Source organism: Nuphar pumila, chromosome 6, assembly GCF_984573655.1.
Source record: "Nuphar pumila chromosome 6, dmNupPumi1.hap1.1, whole genome shotgun sequence".
Classification (NCBI taxonomy): Eukaryota; Viridiplantae; Streptophyta; class Magnoliopsida; order Nymphaeales; family Nymphaeaceae; genus Nuphar; species Nuphar pumila.
The window spans coordinates 96692769-96718780 of NC_143254.1; the positions used below are offsets into that span (position 1 = coordinate 96692769).

Sequence of the window (26012 nt, forward strand, 5' to 3'; positions counted from 1 at the left end):
GACCCATCATATACAAATTTTGAAACTCGTATTTTCTTGAATCGTTAGTTTGGAAACCATTTGCTGAGATCTTTCATCTTAGAATCACGATTTCTTTGATTCTGTTTTCTTATTCTCTCATCTGAAAACTGATTCTTGATAAGTCTGAAAAATTGATTCTTGATAAGTCTGAAAACACGATTTTATCGTGATCCTTGTGTAACGATCTTTTCTTAAAGGTCTATTAATGCTAATCGAACACGGCGTGTTCAAATGATCCAGTTCATGAACATTGAAGTTCATTGCAATATTCACATGATCTGATCCTTATTACCAACAAAAAAGGCAGATTCGAATTCGGTTGTAACAGGTTCACTTGCTTCTTTTTTTGAGTATTTTCCCTTCATATTTACGTATCCTGTAATCATGGATTCTTCTTCAACTCAGTCTGGTCTGTCCTCAAACTTCCTTAGCCAATTCAAATTTCCTGACTTAGAAGAGACAAATAGTTCCTTTTATCAGGAGCCAAGATCTCTTTGGTCATCTGGATGGATCAATTCCAACCCCACCAGAGTTCATCACAAAGGAGGAAACAGACGCACAAGGAGCTGCATCTACTAAACTTGTTCGAAACCTGGATTATATCACTTGGATGAAGAAAGAACATGCATTAATCTCATACATCACATCTACCTTGTCTCAGGAAGTGCTAGTTGCTATTCTTGATGACTGCACTGCGATGAAATTATGGAGCAGGTTGACACAAACATATTCTCAGATATCTGAAGCCAGAGTTCTGTTTCTCAAGCGTGAATTCCAGCTTCTCAAAAAGGGCAGCCTATCCATCATAGAATATTTGAACAAGATAAAGACCATTACAGATCAACTTGCCATCATTGGATGTGAAGTGCCAGACAAGGATAAAGTACAACAAACGTTGAATGGTTTGGGCCCAGATTATCACGTCTTGGTGACATCATTGTTGTGCTTGTCCATTCTTCCCACATTTGAGGACCTCCGGGCAAAACTTTTACAATATGAAATGTCGTTGAAAGGTATTGCTGAAGATTCTGGCGCTCAATCTGATTCCCAAGATGTTTTAGCTACTGGGTTCTCTTTTGGTCATGGTCGTGGAGGAAATAGCTTCAGAGGAGGAAGAGGTCGTGGCAAATTTGCCGGTCCAGGTTTGCTTCCCACACCCAATATGCCATTCAATTCCAATACGAGGAACCAAAATCAAAGAGTTGTTCCAACATGTTACGTGTGTAATAAAAATGGACATATTAAAGCAAATTGCTGGTTTAATCCTCAAAATAAAGGAAAGTTGCAAAACACTAAGAGCAAGAAGGAAGATAATGTTACCAAAACTGATGGGGAGGTAAAACAACTTTTGTTGTCAGCATTGTCTGGGCTGCACTTGAAGCAGAATGATCAACGATTGTGGTATGTTGATTCAGGAGCAGCGACCCATGTTACGGGAGATGTTGGTAAGCTCTCAAGCTCGATTTCTTACTTTGGTAAAAATAGTATTGTCACTGGAGATGGATCTCACCATCATATTTCTCACATTGGAGATGCAATCATTTCCTTGTCAAAATCACTCTCAATTTGTCAAATGTTGTTCATGCTCCTAACATAAAAAAGAATATTATTTATGTGTCTAAACTTGTTGATGATACACATGCTTACGTTGAATTTACTCCCTCTTCTGTGCGTGTCAAGGATCTTCGAACGAGGGAGACATTCGTTGAAGGGGAGCGACAAGGAAATATGTACATCTTCAAGGAAGATTCATTTGCGCATACCAGTTCTGTCTTGAAGCCACCATTGAAGTCTAAGTCTTTTCAGTCTGAGTTATCTGTGTCAGGTCCTGAGTCTGTTTTTAGTCTTTCCAAATGTAATAAGCCAAGTCTTTGGCATGATCGTCTTGGTCACTGCAGTCATTCCTTTCTTGAGAAACTTGTTTCAAGAAAATTAATTCCTAAATCAAGTTTAATTCTTGATGAAAATAATAAAAAGTGCTCCAGTCGTCAAATGCGTAAGAGTCATGTACTTCCTTTTGATTCTATAAATAAAAGAGCTTCAAGACCTTTTAAAATTGTTTATTCTGATGTTTGGGGTCTTGCACCCGTTTGTTCCCCTTCTGGCAGCAGATATCATCTCATCTTTATTGACAGTTACTCTTGTTATACTTGGATATTCTTTATGAAGCATAAGTTTGGAACTTTTCACATATTTCGTAACTTTCATGCCTTTGTTCAAAACCACTTCTCTACAAATATTTTGCATCTTCATTGTGATGGAGGTGGTGAGTATACATCGAAGGATTTTATTGATTTTCTCCGAAGTAATAGAATAAAGCGTAGAGTGTCTTGCCCACATACACCACAACAGAATGAGATCGCTGAGAGAAAGCATAGGCATATTATTGAAACAACCATGAGCATGATGCATGATAGTAATCTCTCAATTAGTCTGTAGACAGAAGCATTCCATTCAACAGTCTATATTATAAATCATTTGCCCATGACAGTTTTACAGAATAGTTCACCATATCTTTCTCTTTTTGGCATTAAGCCTGATTATAATGCTCTACGTGTTTGTGGATGCACTTGCTATGTTAATATTGATGATTCTCTCAAAATTAAATTTCAACCAAAGGCTTCCAAGTGTAGGTTCGTGGGGTACACATATGATTACAAAGGGTATCAGTGTTATGACCCTATGACTAGGCGTGGCAAAATTTTCAGGAATGTTGTGTTCAATGAGAATGATTTTGGAGATATATTGTTTAATGCCTGCCAAATAATTCTCAGAGAAGAAGTTTATCATCCATGGCTGATGTAGAATTATTTGCAAGTGTTTATGGCGACTGCTCACTTCAGTGTACCCAGGAGACACAGTCGGCCGACCAGGATGACATCGACTTAGGCCAAGCGTGCTTACCTCAATTAGGTGATCAGGCAGATGGGGCCTTATATGCTGAAGAATGTGTAGACTTACAATCTCACCCTATTGATAAATTTAAAGGTAATGTCTATGTGTGAAGAGTAAAAGGTATTCCTGTTCCTCACATAGAACCAAATACCTATGTGCATGTTGGAAACGTGAGGAGTTCAAATAGAATCAGACATCCTATTGATAGGTGGGTCAGCTACAATAATTTTTCTATGGATCTTCAACTCCTTTTATCTCAGGTTGATAAGCATGATGAACCCGTGGGTTTTCATCAAGCTGTGAAATCAAACAAATGGATAGAGGCCATGAATGAAGAAGTGAAAGCGCTTCATGAATGTCAGACATGGGAAATTGTTCGTAGACCTCCTAACAAAAATGTTGTTGATTCCAATTGGGTTTACAAAATTAAGTACAAACTCGATGGCACCCTAGAACGATATAAAGCCAGGTTTGTTGCAAAGGGGTTTACACAAGAATATAGCCAAGATTATGATAAAACTTTTAGTCCCGTAGTCAAAATGGGAACAATAAGAATTATATTGTCTTTAGCGGTCCAACATAAATGGACATTGAGTCAATTGGATGTCAAAAACGCATTTCTTCATGGAGACTTGAAGGAAGAAGTTTACATGGAGTAGCCTCCTGGATATGCTGAGGGCGACCCAAGCACACATGTATGCAGGTTAAACATAGCTATCTATGGCTTGAAGCAAGCCTCACGCTCGTGGTTTGAAAGTTTCTCCTTGAAAATACAGAAACATGGGTTCTCTTGATCCTTCTTGGACCACTCATTGTTCATCTTCAAGGACAAATGTATCACCACCCTGTTGTTGATATATGTTGATGATATCATTGTTACAGGGAACTCAATGAGCCACATTGAGGAAATAAAAGGACTCTTAAGTCAAAGATTTAAGATGAAAGACTTAGGAGATTTGCGATATTTCCTTGGAGTTGAGGTAGAAAGGAAGCATGATTGTTTAACATTGACACAACATAAATACACATTGGATTTGTTGAAGAAATTTGTCATGCAAGATTGTAAGCCTTTGCCTACACCAAGTGTCTTGCATCAAAAGCTCAACTCCCAGGATGGAGATTTGTACCCAGATCCTACAAGATATCGAAGTATAGTCGGTATGCTCCAATATCTTACTTTTACTCACCCTGATATTGTTTACTCAGTCAATCAAGTGTCGCAGTTTATGCATGAGCCGCTAACGAGACATATGGATGCAGTCAAGAGAGTGTTGAGGTATTTAAAAGGTATGGTTGGAGATGGGTTGGTATATAAGAAAAGTTGGAAAAGAGAAAACATGCATGATGTCATGGTCTACAGTGATGCCATCTGGGCAGGAGATCCTGATGAAAGGAGGTTAGTTTCTGGGTATTGCATCTTTCTTGGGGAAAACTTAGTATCCTGGAGCTGTAGAAAACAAAAAGCAATAGCTAGATCAAGTACTGAAGCTGAATACTGATCAATAACTGCTGCAACTGCTGAAGTTACTTGGACAAGGCATTAGTGAATGAATTGGAAGAACGTATCTCGAAATCTATCCTATTGTGTGATAACCAGAGTGCCATCAAAATATCCTTTAATCCTATTTATCACAGTAAGACAAAACATATTGAGATAGATCAACATTTCATTCGACAAAGGTTGAAGACAAAGAGATTGAGCCTCACTTCATCTCTACGGAAGACCAGGTGGCAGATTTATTTACAAAGGGATTAACAAAAAATAGATTCTGGTTCTTGAAGAACAAGTTGTCCATGGTACTAGACCACGCACAACTTGAGGGAGGCTATCAAGTGTCGTGAAATAGGTTGGACCCGTTTGGGTCTGATCCAGACCCGAACTGGGTTTTGCGTGTTTGACGTCCTTGCAGTGTCATTCTTGTAATATTGTGTTTACTACCAAATTGTTTTGTAACCTGTGCTGTATATAAATATCAACTATTAGGTCACGTAGGATTATGAAAAATACGTGAACCTATTGCAGCTCATAACGCCCTATCGTCTTCCTCTTCTTCCACCTTCTTTTTGCTCCTATTGCAGATCGGCTCTGGTGGAGACTCAAAAACACACTTCACTACCAACTGATGAAGAACCACCTGACTGCGCCTCGTTGGGAATTATACCCTCACTCTCAGTAGAAGCTGAATATACACCACCCTTTTTTTTCTGAGAACAGGACAATAAAAACCCTTGCAGTAGTGACACTGAATAGAACTAAGGTCATATCTTTCACCAAATTCCATCTTCCCTCGTCCTTTAGTCCTACCATTACCTCTTCCACCCATTCTGCCACTCTCAATGATTTGAATCTCTTCCTTCATGATTCCACTCACGATAAATATTACCAAAAAACAAAAGAATTGAGCTTACCAAAAAACAACTAATGACACTTCCTAAATCAACTGGATAACACAAGGCACAAATGAACACCACAATATGCTGATTTATACCTAAAAATTGTTGAATCCACACAAATGCAGCACAACCTCACCAACTTGATGCAGTCGACACCTTGAAAAGGCCCAAAAATGGCTTACCGCAAGCTAAAAAAGCCCAAAATCTTGTTCAAATATTCTCCAAAAACACAATAACATCAACCAATGCCACCAAGACCTTTCACAAACCACTTCCACACCAGTTTTACACCCAATAGCTATGACCCAACATTGTAACATAGTGAATCTGAACCAAAACAAGGAGGTTGAGGCTCAAAAACTGGAAAAAACAGGTTACAGCCAGCTAGAGCAACCTAAAACTTCGATAGAATTCTCCTAAAACGAAAAACAAGAGCACTAAACCACCACAACAATGTTTCTAGATAAAAAAACGACCTAGAAGCATCCAATATGGGCCTCAAACACCCACCCATTCACACAGATTGAGCAAAAACTCGAATCTAGTTACTGTTCACGCCCTTTTTTAAAAAATCAAAGAAAACCCCATATAATAAATCAACCGTACCTCCAACGAAGATGATTTTTACACACAAATCATCTAAAATCATGATCTACCTGAAGCTGCCTTCAGATGAGAGAAATCCCAAATGTCTGTACGACCTGAGCCTTCGAAAATGATGTCAGCAAGGTTTCACGAAGCTTCAAAGTGTAGCCCTTCTCTCATGACCTCAGATAGGCTCTGATACCATGTTGAAACATACTAAGAAGAGGGAAGAAGATTAAGGTTAGAGGAGATAAAACAAACCAAATAAGAGAGCAAAAGGTTTTCACACTGATTATCGTGAACAAGAGTTCTAAATACAATACAAGGGTCAACCCCCTTTAGATCTGAAAAAGAAAAGAACAAAAAGACTAGTATACCCCTTCACTATAGGGTATGTACATATAAGCCTAATAAGTTACTTTACATAACTCTATGATACAATATAGTATACTGACTTTCAATAAGGTCATGGGTGGATCTGGAGACATGAAGCGATGGTCATAGCTAAGGGCTGGATGTGATGCTACAAGCCTACAATGTCATTGGAACTCCAAATTGTAACAAGGCCAGGTGTCATCCTCAGGGGTCATGCCCTAGCACATAGGGCCAAGTGTTGTGACTTACAGGGTCCTGCCAAGCCAAGAAGAGGTGCCATGACTACTAGAAGTCATGTCCAATCAGTAAAGCCTGTGGAGATATTTAACTATTTTAATAAAAAATTTCTCTGTTTAGATATCAACATCTACATCCAGAAAGCTGTATACATTGGAAGAAGCTTGAACAGTTTGGAAGGGGGGCAATCCTAGATGTGACTGGATCCATGACATTGTTTTTGTTAACCAAGTATTCATGAGTCTAAATCCCAGTAAAGGTTTCCCCTAGCATGCATAGCATGTACCTCAAGGAAAAACCTAGCTTATGAAATGGTGGGTTTGCAGGTCCTGTATTTTCAATCTTTGGGTGAATAGGAAATACCAATCCCTATTGCTGATCATGCCCTTGCAGGAGTCTGAAATGGACTTGAATTTTGAATGTTTGCAAGTTAATGAGATCCCACTGGTATAGCTGCTCCACACTGCTTGAGGGAGGTGGAAGAAATAGTTAATGTGCATTACAGTATTAAAAAATTCTGCTAAAATCTGGTTATTAAATAAGTTGTATGAATATTGTCATCATAGAGAAAACAAAATGAGGTTACTTGCCTTTGGACATTGTATATCAATTTGCTGATGGAAGCACAGAAGGCGCTATCCATTGTTTAACAAGCCCGTTACAATTGATCAAGATCTATCGTGAGGGATTTGCAAGATAAATAAGGTCAGTCAGCCACTCCTACCTAGACTATAAGGAGGCTTTCTTCAAAGTCTTCGAAGTGTGACAGTGGTGGACTCCATCCTTTCAGCTGATGGAAACTTAACTGCCTACTTTCTTTGTAACCATATTTACATGTCCCAAATTTGTCTATGGGTGCCTTTGTTTGAGGTTAATGGACTCTCTCTCTCTCTCACACACACACACACACACACTTTTATTTTCACTGTTGGTTTACAAAGCCCTAATTCTTCTGTAGTCTCATAAAATCACAATGCCACTCTTGGCTAGTATTCCTAGTAATACAATTATGCTTCAATACAAAATCCAAGTTTTTGTAACGGATGAGCCTCATGCCAAGCTTTTGGATTTAGCATGTGAATCAGCTTATCAAGGTCCTATACTTAAATTAGACTAGAAAGATAGGTGACCCTATTATGAGGCCCCTTAACATGGTCAGAAGAATATCTATCTTTTTCTTTACTTGTTGGCCATAATAACAGAAATCCGCTGTTGGTACTTGTCAGAGATTTCAGAATCAAATAAACTATATTTTCACCCAAAACTAACTAAGATGTAGTTTGACCAGAGGCATGAGGTCTAGGTATTTTGGAAGCCTTCTCATGATTCATAAAATAGGCATTAGATTTGGAAATGGAAAGGTTTAGGCTAAGGCAGTTGAAGTTAATGTGATCTAGAGTAGTTGTACGTCCTTATTTGACGAAATCAATGTGGCCTTGCATGCCTTTATGGACTAATTGATTGAATAAGGACTATTAATATTATTATTGTTATTGTTTTGAGTATGTTATGTTGAACACATTCAATTGCAACCAATAAATCTCATGGATGTTTACACTTGCAATTGCTTTCACATTGATGCAAAGAGTTGGTAATAACTAGGACAGAAAATTGAAAAGCACTGTAAAAATGATCTTTAGTGATCATGGGTGCTGTTTTCCCTTTTACATTTCCACACATTGAGCTTGTTGTGTGCCAGCAGAATTGGAGGCACTAGTGATGTGACCTTTGCTATATATTTCGTAGATATGTTAAAATTACTCAATTCTTTTAAGAAACTTTGTATCTAATGGATCATCACAATAAAACTGGTCATAGTTTGATTTGTGACAATTCTGTCCATAAAAACTCAATGTATTTTGAGTGCATTAGATATGGTGATGATTGTCACATTAGCATGACTCCATGAGAGATTACCCTGTATTATGGTTCTCCGGTGTGCATGTCACATGTACATTATGACCTACTATTGGTTTATGTTTTGTACAAAGTCCTTATAATTCAATGGTTCATGCTAAGCCCCATCTGTCAACTGTTGAGTCAGGACCTAATTTGGCTCATACGGAAGTGTTTGCCTTAATATGGACTAACCACTTAAGGTCCTAGCTAGAAAACGACTTGTTTTTATTAATAAATATTGAATATGAACATGAACTTAGCCTATCTCAGGTTGCATCTACCAAAGCAATGTTGTGGTCATGGTTCATTGCATATATCTAAAGTTTGAAAGTTATACTTTCTCTAAAATTTTAAATTGTTTGCCCTTTGAAACTACTCCTTGCCCCTACTGAATCTAAATGTCCGTGTAGGTTTCTATCGATTGGGAATATTAAAACTCAATAGAAGACCCAACAATTAATCTAACTGGATATGGCTAGGTTGAGTGCTCCAATATTTGGATATGACCAAATGCATGTCAGTCAGTTGGATATTCTGACCCAGACCTGTGAGATTGATAGCCCTAGGTCTGTTAGGACAGTGCCTTAGCTGTGGCTAGGTTGAGTGCTCCAATATTTGGTTCCTGTATGCTAGTACTTTTCACTGTTTTTAATACGTTTTGACACCACTATGTCCATGCAGATATCTAATGCTGGTTTCGATGTTCCTTTGGAGGTTGTTTATTTGACTTTACTGTTTGCAGGCTGGTAGTTCTACTGTACTTGATAGCATGTGATTTATTTTCTGATCCTCAGAGTGGATCTGACAATTGTATCTGGAAATTTCTTTATTTTAACAGGGGACCTCCTGGTGATCTGTATGTATACCTTCTCCTTGAGGAGATTCCAGAGATACAGAGAGATGGCATAAACCTTTGTTCTACAGTCTCAATAAGTTACATTGATGCCATTCTAGGAACAATTTTGAAGGTAAAGATCTTTGTAGCTTAGTTATTTTAATATCTGACTCTCTTGTGTCGATGACATAAACCCTAATTCGTCTGCCTTTCTGTTTTAGTTTAGTACGGTATCCTTACATCTGGTCTTCATACATGTTCCCAGGGAAGGGGCTTTTGGAAAGATTACATTGAATAACATTTTCTGCTTAACATTATTAAAAAGTTTTTTTTTGTATCAATACTGTGGAGCACCTAAGTTCATATTTGTCCATTTTAGCAGTATTTTATGGAGAGAAGCTCCCCATAAAAACAGGCTGATGATACTCCAATTTATTGCAAATTTTGACATCATTTTCACATTAAATTATGATAATCATCCAGAGATACATCAAACCAAAGAAATAAAACCTATCACCAAGATGAAGCTCTATCTAATGATCAAGGAAGATATAGACAGCCAAATCAACAGAACTAGGAGAAAAAGGTCACCAGTCTGTCCTAGCCTAAGCTTTTAATCGAGCTTGAACTTCCTTGCCTGTTCATTATGAATCACCTTTTGCCTGTTAATCATACCAAAATGTCTTTTCTGAGCTGAAATAAAATGACCAGCTACATATTTTTTGACTGAATTACCTTCTTTCATCTTTTAGTGATATCTCTGGGCGCATCGTGAGCTCGGATGTGTTCAACTATGATGATATAGCTAATTGCCTGTCACCTGGGTGCGAGTGCAGGTACGGGTACGAGTACGGAGGGTACGAACAATTTCAAAAATGTAGGTATGGGGACACAACTATATATTGTTAAATTATGTAATCAAATCATGTAATGATATATATATATTTTATATATATAAGGTAATACATATACATATATTAATATATATGTATCTACTTATTATATATATAAAATATATATTTATATTATTTAGCCGTAGGGGTAGTTTAGTCTTTTTCTCATTTTTGCGCATATTCATTTCTTGAATATGTATTGTATTTTTTCCCTTTTTATTTTTCTCTTTTTTCTTTTTTGTACCCTTTGTACTTTGTACCTTGGGGGGCCCACCACTAGTCGTTGGGCCTCTCCAACGGTCACATTTGTGACCGTTGGAGGGGCTCCAACGACTATGTGGGAGCCCCTCCAAGGGTCTCTCCAAGCCCTATATAAAGGGCTCTCCACCATTGTATTTTTTAAGGCTCTGGGATTATAGCCCAAGCTTGTGTTAGTGGAACTTATGACTCTTGGGTTCGTATTTGTGCATTTGTGAGTTTGTGTTGTGCATTGTGTGCACAAGTGTTTCAAGTGTTCTTGTTGGGCGTTTGTATACGCATTTATTTCCAAGAATATTGTAATATTGTTCGTAATATCTTGTTGGAGATACTTTCACACATATATATATATCACATAACTACAAAATAAACTGAATATATATGTTATATCTAAAATATATATTATATACTGAAAATATAATTATAAATTGAATACAAACTTGTATGTTCGGAGGGTAAAATGGCATGTCCAGGTGTTGACACGTGTTAACACAGGGACACATGTGTGGACACGGGTATGGACGGCAAAATGGAGTGTCCAGGTACCATATTGCAGTTATGTATTGAAAGGTGGATAAAATAAGGAGTTACAGAAGCCATACAACAGATTAGATTGGCTTGTTTGAACAAACATTTTAAAATAAGCCATGAAAAAATTACAAGACGAAGCAAGTATCACATGTCATTGCAGTTTACATTAGATTGATAGCTTGTGATCCCATGAATAAATGTTGAAATGCTAAACCATAACCTAGTAATTTGTTCACAAATTTCAGTTTCATTGTAAAGATGCCATTTTTTTTACAGCAGCTCATGAAAAAATAACCAACTTTTTGGTCTGTGTGAGAAATGGGCCCGATTTTGGAAGGAACTTTATTTGATTCCCATCATTGCAAAGGATATACAAAGAAAAATTTGGAGGACCAGATAGGACTAAGCAACTCAATATTTTTAAGTAAAATTGGTTGCACTCATTAAAATTGGTCTGAATCTGGTGTAACATGGTCAATTCATTTGCAATGTTATAAGCAAGCATTGTTTATTATGTTGTTGTTACAGATGTTTGTTGAGAGTCATATGAGTGTTGTTGCTATTGTACTTTTGGGGTTTAGATTGTGAAGAGTAACTGGATAACTGCTAGGAACTTACCAAAGAACTCTCACCTTTTGTCTACTATAAAAAATTCAATTTTGGTTTCCATTAAGCTCTCAAATATTGATGCCTCAGTTTGGTGTGTAACAGGTAAGGACAGTAGATGGTGCTACGGAACTTCAGATTCCACCTGGTACACAACCTGGTGATGTGCTTGTCTTATCAAAACGAGGGGTTCCAAAGCTTAGCAAACCATCCATACGTGGTGACCACCTGTTCACTGTAAAAGTCACCATACCAAATCGCATCAGGTGCACCATATTTTTATGTTTCACTTCCGGTTGAAGACTTGAAGGCATTTGTTTTATGGTTCTAACTAGATCTAGGAGAGCACTCTTTCTAACACAAGGAGCTGTAAATAATCTCACAAATAATCAAGTTTATCAAAACTCGACAAGAACATCCGCTCATTAAATGCACTAAGGCATAAATATCACAAAGTGCACTAAGGCACAATACACATATGAAATACTGAATATTATTGAGAGAAAAATCTCACTACAAAAGATGCATTACAATGGGGTAATGGACCCTTATTTATAGACTTTGGAGAAGGAGCCCAACGGCTCTAATTAGAGCCGTTGGGAACAGCCCAATGGCTAGTCAAATAGTCAACTATGTTGACTTTGACTTGACTAAAAAGACAAAACTTAAAAATAAAAAATATAAAAAGATTATTACAAAATGCATTTCTTTTATATACGTATATACTTTAAATATATATATATATACATATATATTCAAATATATACTTATATATAACATGTGAAGTTCTAACATTTCCCCTCAAACTTATGGTGCAATCACCGAAAGTTTGTCAAGTAGAAAATTGAATCTTGATGAGCACAATTTCTTGGTGAAGAAATCAGCAAGTTGATATTCCGATGTCACATAGGGAAGGTCAATAGTCTTCTTTAAGTACTCTTCACGAACAAAGTGACAATCCATTTTTACATGCTTAGTTCTTTCATGAAACGTATGATTTCGAGCAATGTATATAGAGCTCTTGTTGTCATAGCATAATCTTGTAGGATTCTGAAGATGAACTCCCATATCTGAAATTAGTTGTTTGAGCTACACGATTTCTATGGTAGTAGTCGTCATTGCTCTATACTCAGCTTCCGTAGATGATAACAACACTTTTTGTTGTTTATTGCATTTCTATGAAATCAAGGATTCACCTAAAAACACACAAAAACCAGTTGTTAAACCCCTGTTATTTGGATCCCCTCCCCAATCAACATCTGAGTATGCAATAAGATCTAATGAGGAAGAAGAGGATAAAAAGACTTCCTTATTTATTGTGCCTCTAATGTATTTGATGATTGTCATGACTGCACCCATATGAGCTGATGTTGGATCATGCTGAAATTGACTGGCTATATGTACAACATGAGCTATGTCAGGTCTTATAATACTTAGATACGTAAGAGATCCCACAAGTTGTCTGAAGGGAGTTGGATTGTCCAAAAAAACTCCATCATCAACCCGCATCTTCATTCTGATAATCTCTGGAGTGTCAACTTTGTCATCTGATAACCCTGACCTGTCAATGATATATAAAGCAAATTTTGTTTGTGACAATATATATCCTCTGTTAGAATATGATACTTTTATTCCAAGAAAGTATGTTAGGAAGCTATGATCAGTCATTTCAAAGGAGTTTTTAAAAAATTGTTTTACTTTTTTAATTCCTTCTTTGTCACTTCCTGTAATCAAGATGTCATCAACATATAGAAGTAAAATTATAATACCTGCAGAAGAGTTTTTGATAAACAAAGCTGTGTCAGTATAACATGGTTTGAAACCATATTTTGTAATAACATTGTTAAATGTGTCAAACCAAGTTTTAGGTGCTTGTTTGAGCCCATACAATGTTTTTTTTAATTTAAGCACTTTACCTTTAGGAACTATCAACTAGGTGGAACATCCATATATACTTTCTCATTGAGATTGCCATTTAAAAAGGTGTTTTTAACATCCATTTAAAATACAACAACAACAACAACAACAACTACGCCTTCATCCCAAAACAATTGGGGTCGGCGATATGAACCAAAAAAGAAAATCATTCTGGGTCTTCCACATGAATCCTTCTCCTCCAATCATTTCTATCCAATGCCATGTCCTCGGTGAGGTTCAAAGCATTCATATCCTTTCCTTCATCTCCATCCAAGTCTTCTTAGGCCTACACCGACCTCTTTTAACTAATATATTTTTCCATTTCTCTATCCTTCTATCTGGAGCATCATTAGGCCTTCGCCGAACATGTCCAAATCACCGTAAACGATTCTCTCTCATCTTATTTTCAATGGGTGCAACGCCTACCTTCTTATGTATCTCCTCGTTCTGAATCTTATCTTTTATTGTATTTCCACACATCCATCTAAGCATATGCATCTCAGCTACACTCATTTTTTGAATATGATGTCTCTTGGCAGCCCAACATTCCGTACCATATAGTAAAGCGGGCCTAATTGTCGTCATATAAAACTTTCCCTTCAACTGCAATGGCATTCTACGATCGCACAACACTCCAGTTGCACTTTTCCATTTGATCCACCCAACCTTTATCCTATGATTTACATCTCCATCAATTTCTTCATACTTTTGAATAATAGATCCCAAATATTTGAAACAATCATCCACCGGTATTTCTTGCTCACCAAGCTTCACTAGACTCCCATCACTACTTCGTTGCTTACTAAACCGACATTCCATATATTCTGTCTTACTCTTACTCAACTTAAAACCTCTTGCTTCCAATGTCTGTCTCCATAATTCTAACTTAGCATTAACCCCAACTCTAGACTCATCAATCAAAACAATATCATCAGCAAACAACATACACCACGGCACATTTTCTTGAATTGATCTCGTAAGCTCATCCATCACTATAGCAAATAGGAAAGGGCTTAATGCAGATCCTTGATGTAACCCAACATCCATTTAAAATATATTTCAATTTTTAATAGCTACAAGAATTCGAACAGTTGTCATCCTGGCAACAGGAGCAAAGGTTTCTTTATAATCTACCCCATATTTTTTAGAATATCCTTTGGCAACTACCCTAGCTTTATGTCTTTCCAAGGATCCATCGCCTTTTGTTTTGACTTTGAAGACACATCTACACTCAATGATTTTCTTTTCGATGGGTAAACTTAGAATTTTTCAAGTATTGGCCCCTTCAAGAGCATCTAATTCTTTATGCATGGCTTTTACCCATTCAGGTATATTTTTGGCTTCATTGTAACAGGAGGGTTCAAAATATGCATGAATGGCTAGGAGGCATGCTCTATGTATAGGATAAAAGGAATCATAAGAAACAAATCTATTGGGAATCCTTGATGTTCGCTCAGATCTACGAATGATAATTTGTTCAGAGGGAACTTCTGATGCTTCATGATCATCTTGATTTACATTTTCACCAGATATGCTTCTATTTCTTCTAGTGTATGCTATTGGTTCAACTGTTGTTTCATTCTCAATAGAGGGTTCCACATAAGTATCTTTACCCTCATTATTAGAAAGTTTAAATAAGAAGGAATAATAAGAATTTATGTCTTGTGACATATTTTCTTTAAATTCACTTTCATTTTCAACAAAGTTAACATTACTTAAGATAATGAGTTTATCATTTTTTATATCATAACATTTAAACCCTTTTTGTGTTTAAGAATAACCAATGAAAGCATAGGGGATAGCCTTAGAAGATAGTTTATCTCCTTTATCATTTAAGACATAACATTTGCAACCAAAGATTCTATGTCTTTGATAATCAGGTTTGTATTTAAATAATTTTTCAAAAGGAATTTCATTGGATAAAGTTTTTGAAGGCATCCTATTTATGAGAAATAATGAGGTTAAGGCAACTTCAGCCTAAAGATTTTTGGGAACATTTTTAGCAATAAGAAGTGTCCTTGTAATCTCCATAATATGTCTATATTTTCTTTCTGAAATCTCATTTTGTTGTGGTGTTCTAGGACACGATCTTTGATGCAAAATTTCTTCATTTTTTAAGAATTGTTTAAAATCATTTGATAAATATTCTCCCCAAGAATTTGTTCTTAAGATTTTAATATTGCTTTCAAATTGATTTTTAATCATGTTATGAAAGGTTTTGAAGGTTGCAAATACATCATATTTAAACTTAAGAAAGTAAATCCAACAATATCTAGTGAAATCATCAACAAACACAACATAATAGGAGAATCCTCCTTTAGAAGTTATAGGAGCAGGACCCCACACATTTGAATGGACAAACTCAAAAGGCATTGAGGAGTAAAAAGTTCTTTGTCCAAAAGGCAAAGATGTCATTTTTTCAAGTAAACATTCCTTATATTCAAAATTGTCTTTGCAAAGATCCTTAGTAATAGGTATAAAATTTAATTTCCTTATATTTGGATGCTCAAGTCTATGATGCCAAACTTTTATATCTTTTGTTTGGCAATATTACAAAATGATTCCTTTAGAATATAAAGGAAGTTCATATAATAAAGATCTTCTTGTCTAGAATCTTCCCCAGTCAATTTCTCAAATTAGCGATCCTGCACCCAACATTTGTTTGATGAGAATATGACATTACATCCGTGATCCGAGATTTGAGAGATCGAAAGTAAGTTAAGATGTGGTTTTGGTATAAGTCTAACTTTTGAAATATAAAACTTGTGTTTTGTCAAATCATTTTTAAAGGTCTCAACACTTTTTATTTTCAAGGAAGTTCTATCGGCAGTGTAAACAAATGATGCATTTGAGTTAGATTAACATTTAGATAAAATAGACTTGTGTGGGGTCATATGAAATGAAGCTTCCAAGTCAAGAAGCCAAAAGCACATACCAGGGGTTGAAGAGGATGCAATGACCGCTCTTGATGTAGGTCCTTTAAGCAATGGTTATAATGCCTCTGTCAATTGAGACAATGATTTGGAGAGATCTTTGAGACTTAGAATATCCTCTTCTTGTTTTGACGGAGTCGCAACAACCCTTTTTTCTTGAGGTCTGTAGTCCTTTTTGAATCTAGGATATTGAGGTTTGATGTGGCCGGGCTCATGACAATTATGGCAAATTATTTTGAATTCTCCTCTATTTTTATTAAAATGAAGAGGTCTATATGGTTTGATATAGTTTTCCGGTTTGGAGGCGGAAAGAGCACAATCCTCTTCTTGACTGTTGTTAAGAGTAGCAAAAACACTATCAGTCTTTCTCATATTAAGTCTAGTCCCTTCTCCACTAAGTTTAGTAAGAATTTCATGAATAGGAGGGGGGTGATGGGGAAGATAGCAAAGAAGCCCTAGTTTGTTCAAACTCGGGTCTCGATCCATAAAGGAAAGCAAAGAGTCTATCTTCTTTAACTTGAGCCCTCCACATCTCAATGCACTTAACTTTCCATTTGGGTTCAAATGAAGCAAGTTGAGTCCAAATGAAAGATCACTCCATAAAATAATCTCTAACATTCTTATCTCCTTGTTTGATATTTCTAGCCTTTTCTTAGAGATAATACTTATGAGCTATATCTCTTTCGGTAAACTTACCTCTAAGATACTCCCAAGCCTTTTTGTAACACAAGATATTTGAGACAATTTTTGTTTTGACTCCATTTAGCATCCATGAAAGAATCTTGGCATTTTTCATATCCCAATTTTTTGTAATATTCCTCCATTGCTTTGTCTCTTTCTTTCTCTTCGAGACTTATCTTGACACCATTTTCACATATTGTATTTTTAAAAGTGGGTTCAAAGATAGTACCTCTCACGTACCCCCCACAAACCTTGACCTTTTATGAATGTCTCCAAGTGTCCCTCCCAAATGATGTAATTGCTACAATCAAAGCTTGAATGGTGGAATAAAATTTGAATTGCTTGAATTGTGTGGGAAGTATTTACCCATTATGAGAAGAAGAAGAGAACCACGACCAAAGAAGAATCACGAATATGCTTCATGAGGCAGCCCACCAATGCACGCTTTACGAGGCAACCTTTACGAGTGAGTATAAACCAAGCTTTGATACCATGTAAATAAACTCACAAATAATCAAGTTTGTCAAAACTTGACAAGCCACTCATTAAATGCACTAAGGCATAAATATCACAAAGTGCACTAAGGCACAATACACATATGAAATACTGAATATTATTGAGAGAAAAATCTCACTACAAAAGGTGCATTACAATGGGGTAATGGCCCCTTACTTCCCAACGGCTCTAATTAGAGCCATTGGGAACAACCCAAAACGGCTAGTCAAATAGTCAACTATGTTGACTTTGACTTGACTAAAAAGACAAAAAACTTAAAAATAAAAAATATAAAAAGATTATTACAAAATGCATTTCTTTTATATATGTATATATATATATACACACATATATATTTAAGTATATACGGGTTCCATTGGGGGCAGCCCTTATTAAGACTCTATATGTGCATACGGGTCCAGGTCTGGACCCGTATCCTTGTATTTGGAATATTGGGTTTGGACTCAGACCCGATCCATCCGATCAATGTACTATATATATATTAAGGAATAGGGCACGATTTGGTTTTTGATTAAGAATCGTGCTGCTCGTTGTTGCTATCTCTCCTTCCTTCTCTCCCGACCTGCAGTGACGAAGAACAACCGAACATAGAGGTGCACCATTCCTAATATGGTATCAGAGCGGCTTGTAGTCTAACGACCAGGTCGAGTTTCTCCTTTCTCTCCCCTTGTTCTAAATCAGATTCTACTTTCTTCTTTTCTCAAAAAAAAAATATATTCGTTTTGATCATATTGGTCATTTTCCTTTCAACCATTCTTTCTTCTTCAACTTCTTCAACGTCAATCTGAATATGATCGTGTCTGATCAGATTTGTCATCCTCTTTATTTTCAAAATAAAGTTTTTTTCAATATCGATTCAGGTCACGTTAGCCTGATTTTCCTTTTTCTCCGGACGTAGCAAATCAAATCTGATCATATTCGATCAGATTTACAATCATTCCAGATTTTGAATCTCGATCGCCATTCAATCTCTCAGATCCGATGTTAGGGAAGAGATTGAGTTAGATCTGATTGCGCCTTTCACCACGTCAAAATCGAATCTGATCATATCAGATCAACGTTCTAAACCCTGATCACTCTTTTGCCCTCGTTTTACATCTGATTTTTTTTAAATCAGATTAAAACCTATTTGTTTTTTTTCCTTACCTATACTGTTGGATAAAATCTGATTTTTCCAAAACTCAAAACACGAGTTGATATTTTCAGATCAGATTTGCAATCGTTCCAAATCTCGATTTCTGCAAAGCATTTTTGAAGAACTATATCAAGACTGTCCAAAAAAAAAAAAAGTCTGACAGGTCTGCGTTGCTGGGTCATTGGATCACCTTCCTCTTTTAATCAATCCTTTTCCTTTCATCAACACGTGTTTTCTCCTTCTCTTTAGTTACCTCATTTCTTTTCTTCATGGATTCTCCGTCACTTCCGTCCAGTTTCCTTGGTCAACTCGTATATGAGAAATTGAATAACTCAAATTTCTTGACCTGGAAGAGGCAAATTTTTCCCTTTATTCGTAGTTTGGACCTCTCTGGTCACCTCGATGGAATGATTCATGCACCTTCCGAGTTCATCTTGCAGGAAGAGCGAGATGATAAAGGAGAGATTTCTAATAAACTAGTTCACAATCCAGAGTTTACAACATGGAAAAGAAAAGATCAGGCGGTTGTGGCTTACATTACCTCTACGCTTTCTCAAGAGGTATTAGTGGCCATTCCAGATGAATGTTCAGCTAGAGAATTGTGGGAGATACTAGCGCACACCTATTCACAGATTTTCGAGGCTAGGATTCTTCATTTAAAGAGAGAGTTTCAACTCTTGAAGAAAGAGAATTTATCGGTTACAGAATACATGAACAAAGTCAAGAGCATCACAGACCAATTAACGATGGTGGGATGTGTCATTCCGGACAAAGAGAAAGTTCATCAGGCGTTGAATGGTCTTGGATCTATCACATGTTGGTCACCTCCCTTCTATGCCTTCCTTCATTGCCTAATTTTGATGACATGCGTGTGAAACTACTACAGTATGAAGTTACTATTAAAGGAGAGGAGTTGATTTTAAATTCCAACAATCATGAGGTCCTTGTCACAGACATGGTGGCAGGACGTGGATGTGGAGGCTTTCGAGGTGGACGGGGACAGGGAAGAGGTAACCAAGGAGGTCGTGGATTACTTCCCACGCCTAACATGTCACCCAACTCATTCCCAGGGAACCAATCTTCTTGACAAATACCAACGTGTTTCCAGTGTAATAAAAGAGGGCACATTAAGGCAAATTGTTGGCATAATCCGCAAAACAGAGGCATATTTAATGGTGTTGAGCCTTTCACTAGAGGACAAGCAAGGGATGAAAAAGAGAATGTGAAGAACCTCTTAATTTCTGCTCTTTCCGAGTTAAGTTTCAAGCAAACTGAGCAAGGGACTTGGTACATTGATTCTGGAGCAGCTGCACATGTGATAGGTGACGTTGGTAAGATTTCACAACCCATTCCTTATCGCGGTAAATTTAGTATTAAAACTGGAGATGGTGGCCTCCACCCTATCTCTCATGTTGGAAACATTTCTCTTCCACTCTCCAATTCTTCACTTCTTTTATCTGATGTTTACCACTCACACAGTATTATTAAAAATATTGTTTCTGTTTCTAAACTTGTCGATGATACTAATTCTTGTGTCGAATTTACTCTTTCTGTATGTGTCAAGGATCTTCTCACGAAGAAGACGCTTGTTGAAGAACGGCAGAGAAATATGTATGTCCTCAAGGAGTCTACTTCTACTCGTGCTGCTCAAATAAATCCACAGCCAGTGTCATTTAAAGATTGTTTTAGTCTGTCTCAGTGTAATAAGCCAGAAGTCTGGCATCGTCGTTTGAGTCATTGTAATCGTTCATTCATTGAGGGACTGGTGTCTAGTGGACTTGTTCCACAATCTAGTTTGAGTACTGAGTCTGATATTTCTCTTTGTTCCAGTTGCCATTTATGTAAGAGTCATGCTCTTCCATTTTACTCAATAAATCAAAGAGCTTTTGTGCCTTTTGAAATTATCTATTCTGATGTTTGGGGACCTGCCCCGAAATCTTCTTTATCGGGCAGTCACTATTATATCACTTTTATGGACAGTTATTCTAGATATACTTGGATCTACTTTATGAAACACAAATCTAAAGTGTTTCAGATTTTTCGCTCATTTTGTGCCTTAGTTTGTAATCAATTTTCATCTTAAATCCAACATTTCCAATGTGATGGTGGGGGAGAGTATCTATTAAAGGAATTTACTGAATTTGTCTAGGATAATGGAATAAGTCGTGGAATATCTTGCCCCCACACACCGCAACAAAATGGTATGGCAGAAAGAAAGCACCGACATATTGTAGAAAGTGCATTGAGCATGATACATGAAACTCATGTCCCTTTAAGCTTGTGGACGAAAGCTTTTCATTCTGCCGTGTATATCATAAATCGACTGCCAATGAAATTACTTGCGAATCAATCTCCTTATTTTACACTCTTTGGGACTTACCCTGATTATAATGAATTGCGACTGTTTGGTTGTATATGTTATGTTCATATTGACAGTTTCCAACATGACAAGTTTCAGAACAAGGTATGCAAGTGTAAGTTTGTTGGTTATGCTGATCAATACAGAGGTTATCGTTGCTACGATCCCACTACTAATCGCATTAGAGTCTCACAAAATGTGGTGTTTAATGAGACTCATACTAAGAGCCCAGGAAGGGTAGAAGAACACAGTGTGAATGATGAAGGTTATCAGTCGTGGCTTGTTGCTGAGGTGTTCGATCAAATGGCTACACACGATGCTTCCTCATGTCGTACAATACCGACCGAACGGAATAAACCTGATGTGCGTTCACAAATGGAAGAGTCGCCAACCATGCAGGATATTATGCCTACCGTTTCAGTTATTACCAAGTTCCAAGGGGCTGTCTATGTACAGAGAAATAAAGACAATGCTCAGCGAACCGATGTGCACCCTAGAAGGCCTGAGAGGATTCGATATCCTATTGAAAGATGGGTTAGTTATAACTTCTCTACAGACTTACAATTGTTCATCTCTAAGATTGAAAAACAGGATGAACCTGTTACGACAATGAAGCCATTCATGATACTTCAAGTACAAGGTTTTGATGATGAGCAAGTGGAATCAACTGCATTTCAGCTAAGGCTATGAAGAAATTGAAGAATTCAGTGAAGAATCTTTGAAGACTAGTGTGCATATGTTTAATTCATTAAAAGTCTTAGATTCTTGTAAGAGCCTTACTTAGAGTGCATATTTAGGTTGCATTTCACCTTAAAAGTCTTTAGAAAAACTTTTCTAAAAGAAACTCTTTTGAAAATCTTTTTAGAAAACTCTTTTCTTAAATTTTCATGTTTATTAGTCGACCAATAGACTTATCAGTCAACTAATCCTTTCGCGCCATATTTTCTAAAAAGTCATTCTTGTCAAATTAGTCGACCGAAGATTTTATCAGTCGACTGGACAGAATGTATGTTTTCTGGAAAATTAGCAGAAGTCGACTAATGGTTTTATCAGTCGACTGAACAGAACATGTGTTTTCTGAAAAATTTAGCAGCAGTCGACTAATGCTTTTTATCAGTCGACCGAACAGAATGTTTGTTTTTCAGAAGTTTTTAGCAGCAGTCGACTAAAAGGTTTTTCAGTCTACTGATGATATTATAAGTCGACTAATTTTTCTCAAGTCGACTAAGTTTCAAAAGTTCAGTTTTTCAAACGGCTCGATTAACAGATCAGTCGACCGACGATAACTGTCAGTCTACTAATAACTAACTATTAGTCGACTAACTGATGTTTCAGTCGACTAATTTTGCCGTTTTCCTGAAACTTCAAAAAGGCGTGTCTTTTCATTTTTCAAACGTTTTGATTGTTCAAAATGGACAGTTTTGACACCCTTTCATACTCTCAACGTATGAAATCTTTTAACTATAAATATGAGTGCATTTTACACTCAAAATCAATAAAAATTCAATAGAATCATATTGAATTACTTCTTGCTTTTCACTCCTATCCTTTCAAGTATTTGTTTTCTCATTCACGTGATATTTTCACTTCAGTTTTTCACTCAAATCACTTTGAGAGATAGTGAATTCGTGAGTAGAGTGTTTCAACAACCTTAAAGCCAATTGCATCTCATTTGCATTCAAAAGGAAGGCTCATAGGTTGTATTGTAAGTTGTTATTTCTTTTGTGTAAAAAGGACTCATTGGTGTAAAGGAGTTGTTTGCTTTCAGTAGGATTGTTACTGAAAGTGGGACCAGTTATGGTCTGTGTGATCTTGTAGTTTACAAGGTTGATAGTGGAAAATCTCAAGCGGGTTTTGCTTGGGGACTGGATGTAGGTCGGGTTTGATCGAACCAGGATAAAATCTTGTGTTCTTTGTGTGTTTGCTTTGAGATTTGCAAAATCATTCAATATTCCGCAGAAATTTTTAAAAGCACTATTCACCCCCCCTCTAGTGCTCGTTGCCTCGATCCTAGTGCACTTTCAGAACCTATTAGTTTTTTACAAGCATCTATGTCACTCAAATGGGTTGAAGCCATGAATGAGGAAATGAAAGCCTTACATGAGTGTGGAACTTGGAAGATTGTCCCTAGACCATCCGACAAAAATATTGTAGGGTCTAAATGGGTCTATAAAATAAAGTATAAACCGGATGGATCTATTGAACGCTACAAGGCAAGGTTGGTGGCAAAATGCTTCATTCAAGAATATAGGTAGGATTATGATGAGACCTTTAGTCCTGTGGTCAAGATGAGAACTATTTGATTAATTCAATCATTGTCGATTCAGTATGAATGGACTCTTAATCAACTTGATGTCAAAATTGCATCTCTGCATGGTAGCTTGAAAGAAGAGGTGTATATGGAGCAACTCTCTGGTTATGCAGAATATAGCCCCAACACACATGTTTGCAAACTACAAAGAGCCATCTATGGGTTAAAGCAGGCTTCTCGTTCATGGTTTGACAGTTTTTTCCTTGAAGTTCAGCGATACAGTTTTATTCGTTCGCACCTCGATCATTCATTGTTTATTTTTTGTGATCGTCAGGTACATACCTTGATTCTTATATATGTGGATGCCATTATTATTACTGGAAATTCAGATGAACATATAGAAGCTACCAAGGACTTACTGAGTCGACATTTTAAGATGAAAGCTTTGGGAATCTTGCGTTATTTCTTGGGAGTTGAAGTGGATAGACAGGATAGATCTCTTTCATTAACCCAATACAAATATACCTTAGATCTATTGGAAAAGGTAGGCATGACAGATTGTAAACCACTATCCACTCCTAGTGTATTAAACCACAAGCTCAGTTCTCAAGATGGGGAATCATATAAAGACTCCAAGCAATATCGTAGTCTCGTTGGTATGCTTCAATACCTCACGTTCACCAGACCAGACATTGTGTATGCAGTGAACCAAGTGTCACAATTCATGCATGATCCACGAACAGAGCATATGAATGTTGTTAAGAGAATTCTTTGATATTTAAAAGGTACTCTTGGCGATGGTTTAGTCTATCATCGGTTCAAGTCCAAAGGAGAGCAACATTGATTAGATGTTTACACAGTTGCAGATTGGGCTGGAGATCCAGATGACAGGCGATCAGTTTCTGGATATTGTGTTTTTCTTGACGGGAACTTGATAGCATGGAGTAACAGGAAACAACGTGCAGTTGCACGATCCAGTACAGAATCTGAATACCGGTCTATGGCGGCCACTACAACAGAGGCTACATGGCTAAGACATCTTTTGACTGAGATCGGAGAATCTATTATGCCCACCAATCTTTTTTGTGATAATCAGAGTGCCATACAAATTACTTTCAACCCCATTCATCACAGTCGTACCAAACATATAGAGATTGGTCAACACTTCATTCAGCAAAAGATTGAAGATAAAGAAGTCGAACCAGCTTACGTTCCCACGGCTGATCAAGTGGCAGATTTGTTTACTAAGCGAGTTACCAGCATCCACTTTTGGTTTTTGAAGAACAAGTTGTCCATGGTACAAAACCATGCACAACTTGAGGGTGACTATTAAGACTGTATATGTGCATACGGGTGGGTCCAGGTCTGGACCCATATCCTTGTATTTGGAATATCGGGTCTGGACTCAGACCCGATCCATCCGATCAATGTACTATATATATTAAGGAATAGGGCACGATTTGGTTTTTAATCAAGAATCGTGCTGCTCGTTGTTGCTATCTCTCCCTTCCTGCAGTGACGAAGAACAACCAAACATACAGGTGCGCCATTCCTAACAGCTCTTTCTTGCCTTAATTGTGGAATTTGGGGTAATGAGAGTTTCAATGCAAATGGTATGCAAACACATAATTTGGGGCCTGATGAGAACTCACAGTTGAGAATTCTCATTCGAGTTCCCAAACACATAAGTGATATTCTTATTAGTTGGTTAGATAACTCTTAAGGATTTTCATTTTCTCACTTTTTTGATGTACAATTTCACATTTTCGAATTGAGGTTTATCATATTTACTAAAGAAATAGATTTAATCACTTGCAATTTGTATTAATATTTAGTTGTACATCATCATTGCATACTTGACCAACCTGTTGTTGATTACTTCAAGAATCCTGCATATCATGTGTTTTCCTTTGTTTTGAATTATAGATTAATTTCAATTTCTTTCCTCATTTCCAAATCTTCTGTTTATTCATGGTACTCGAACCCTTTTTAATTTGTTTTGTAATCCATATGAGATTTTACGCTCACATAACATGCCTAAGATATCATGAAACTTCGTCATGAATGTTAGGAAGGCTGTTGGATCCCTTATTTATTTATTTTTGATAGGTACGCTGGCGGATAACCCCCATGGGATTTGAACCCAAGGCCCCTTGGTTATGTAGTGCGACTTACCATCCAGCTATCTCATTCGACCCCTTAATTCATACATAATATGAAACTTTGAGCTGCCTAAATAAAATTGGAAGTTACTATTTGGGAGACAGCCACTCTCATTCACTAGTTACCGGTGACCAAATTGCAGTTTTAAAATCTTATCTGCAGGATTCAACATCTTGAAATCATATTTATTTTCCTGTTGCAGTAGAAGATATTGCAACCTGTCCTTTATTTTGCATCTTCTTTTGATTTGTTGATTTTCCCTCTCATCAGATGTAACTTATGGCCTATTACAACCAAGACATGGAAAGCAAAATAAGACAGCTGCCACAGCACAACAGGAAATTGTTAAATAATATGTAATATTCTAGTCTAACTAGGAATTTTTCTCTTTCTTTATTTTAGTTAGAGTAGTTTAGTTAGAATAGGGTCTTTGCCTTATCTTTTTTTATTTTTGGACAGCTTTAACCTTTTGACTAGTCAACATTCTTGACTTAGTCAAAAAGGTAGAGAGTCGTTGGACTCCATTGG

At 36.9% G+C, this 26012-nt stretch overlaps 1 protein-coding gene across 2 annotated transcripts in view; it reads left to right on the plus strand.

The window, feature by feature from the left end:
* Nucleotides 1-26012, plus strand: part of LOC149835309 (uncharacterized) — a 77602-nt gene that overhangs the window by 43067 nt on the left and 8523 nt on the right. For both annotated transcript variants that reach the window (XM_090008371.1, XM_090008372.1), the window contains 2 exons: nucleotides 9245-9374; nucleotides 11635-11795. In XM_090008371.1, coding sequence (XP_089864497.1) covers nucleotides 9245-9374; nucleotides 11635-11795 — 291 coding nt within the window. The remainder of the gene's footprint in view (nucleotides 1-9244; nucleotides 9375-11634; nucleotides 11796-26012) is intronic.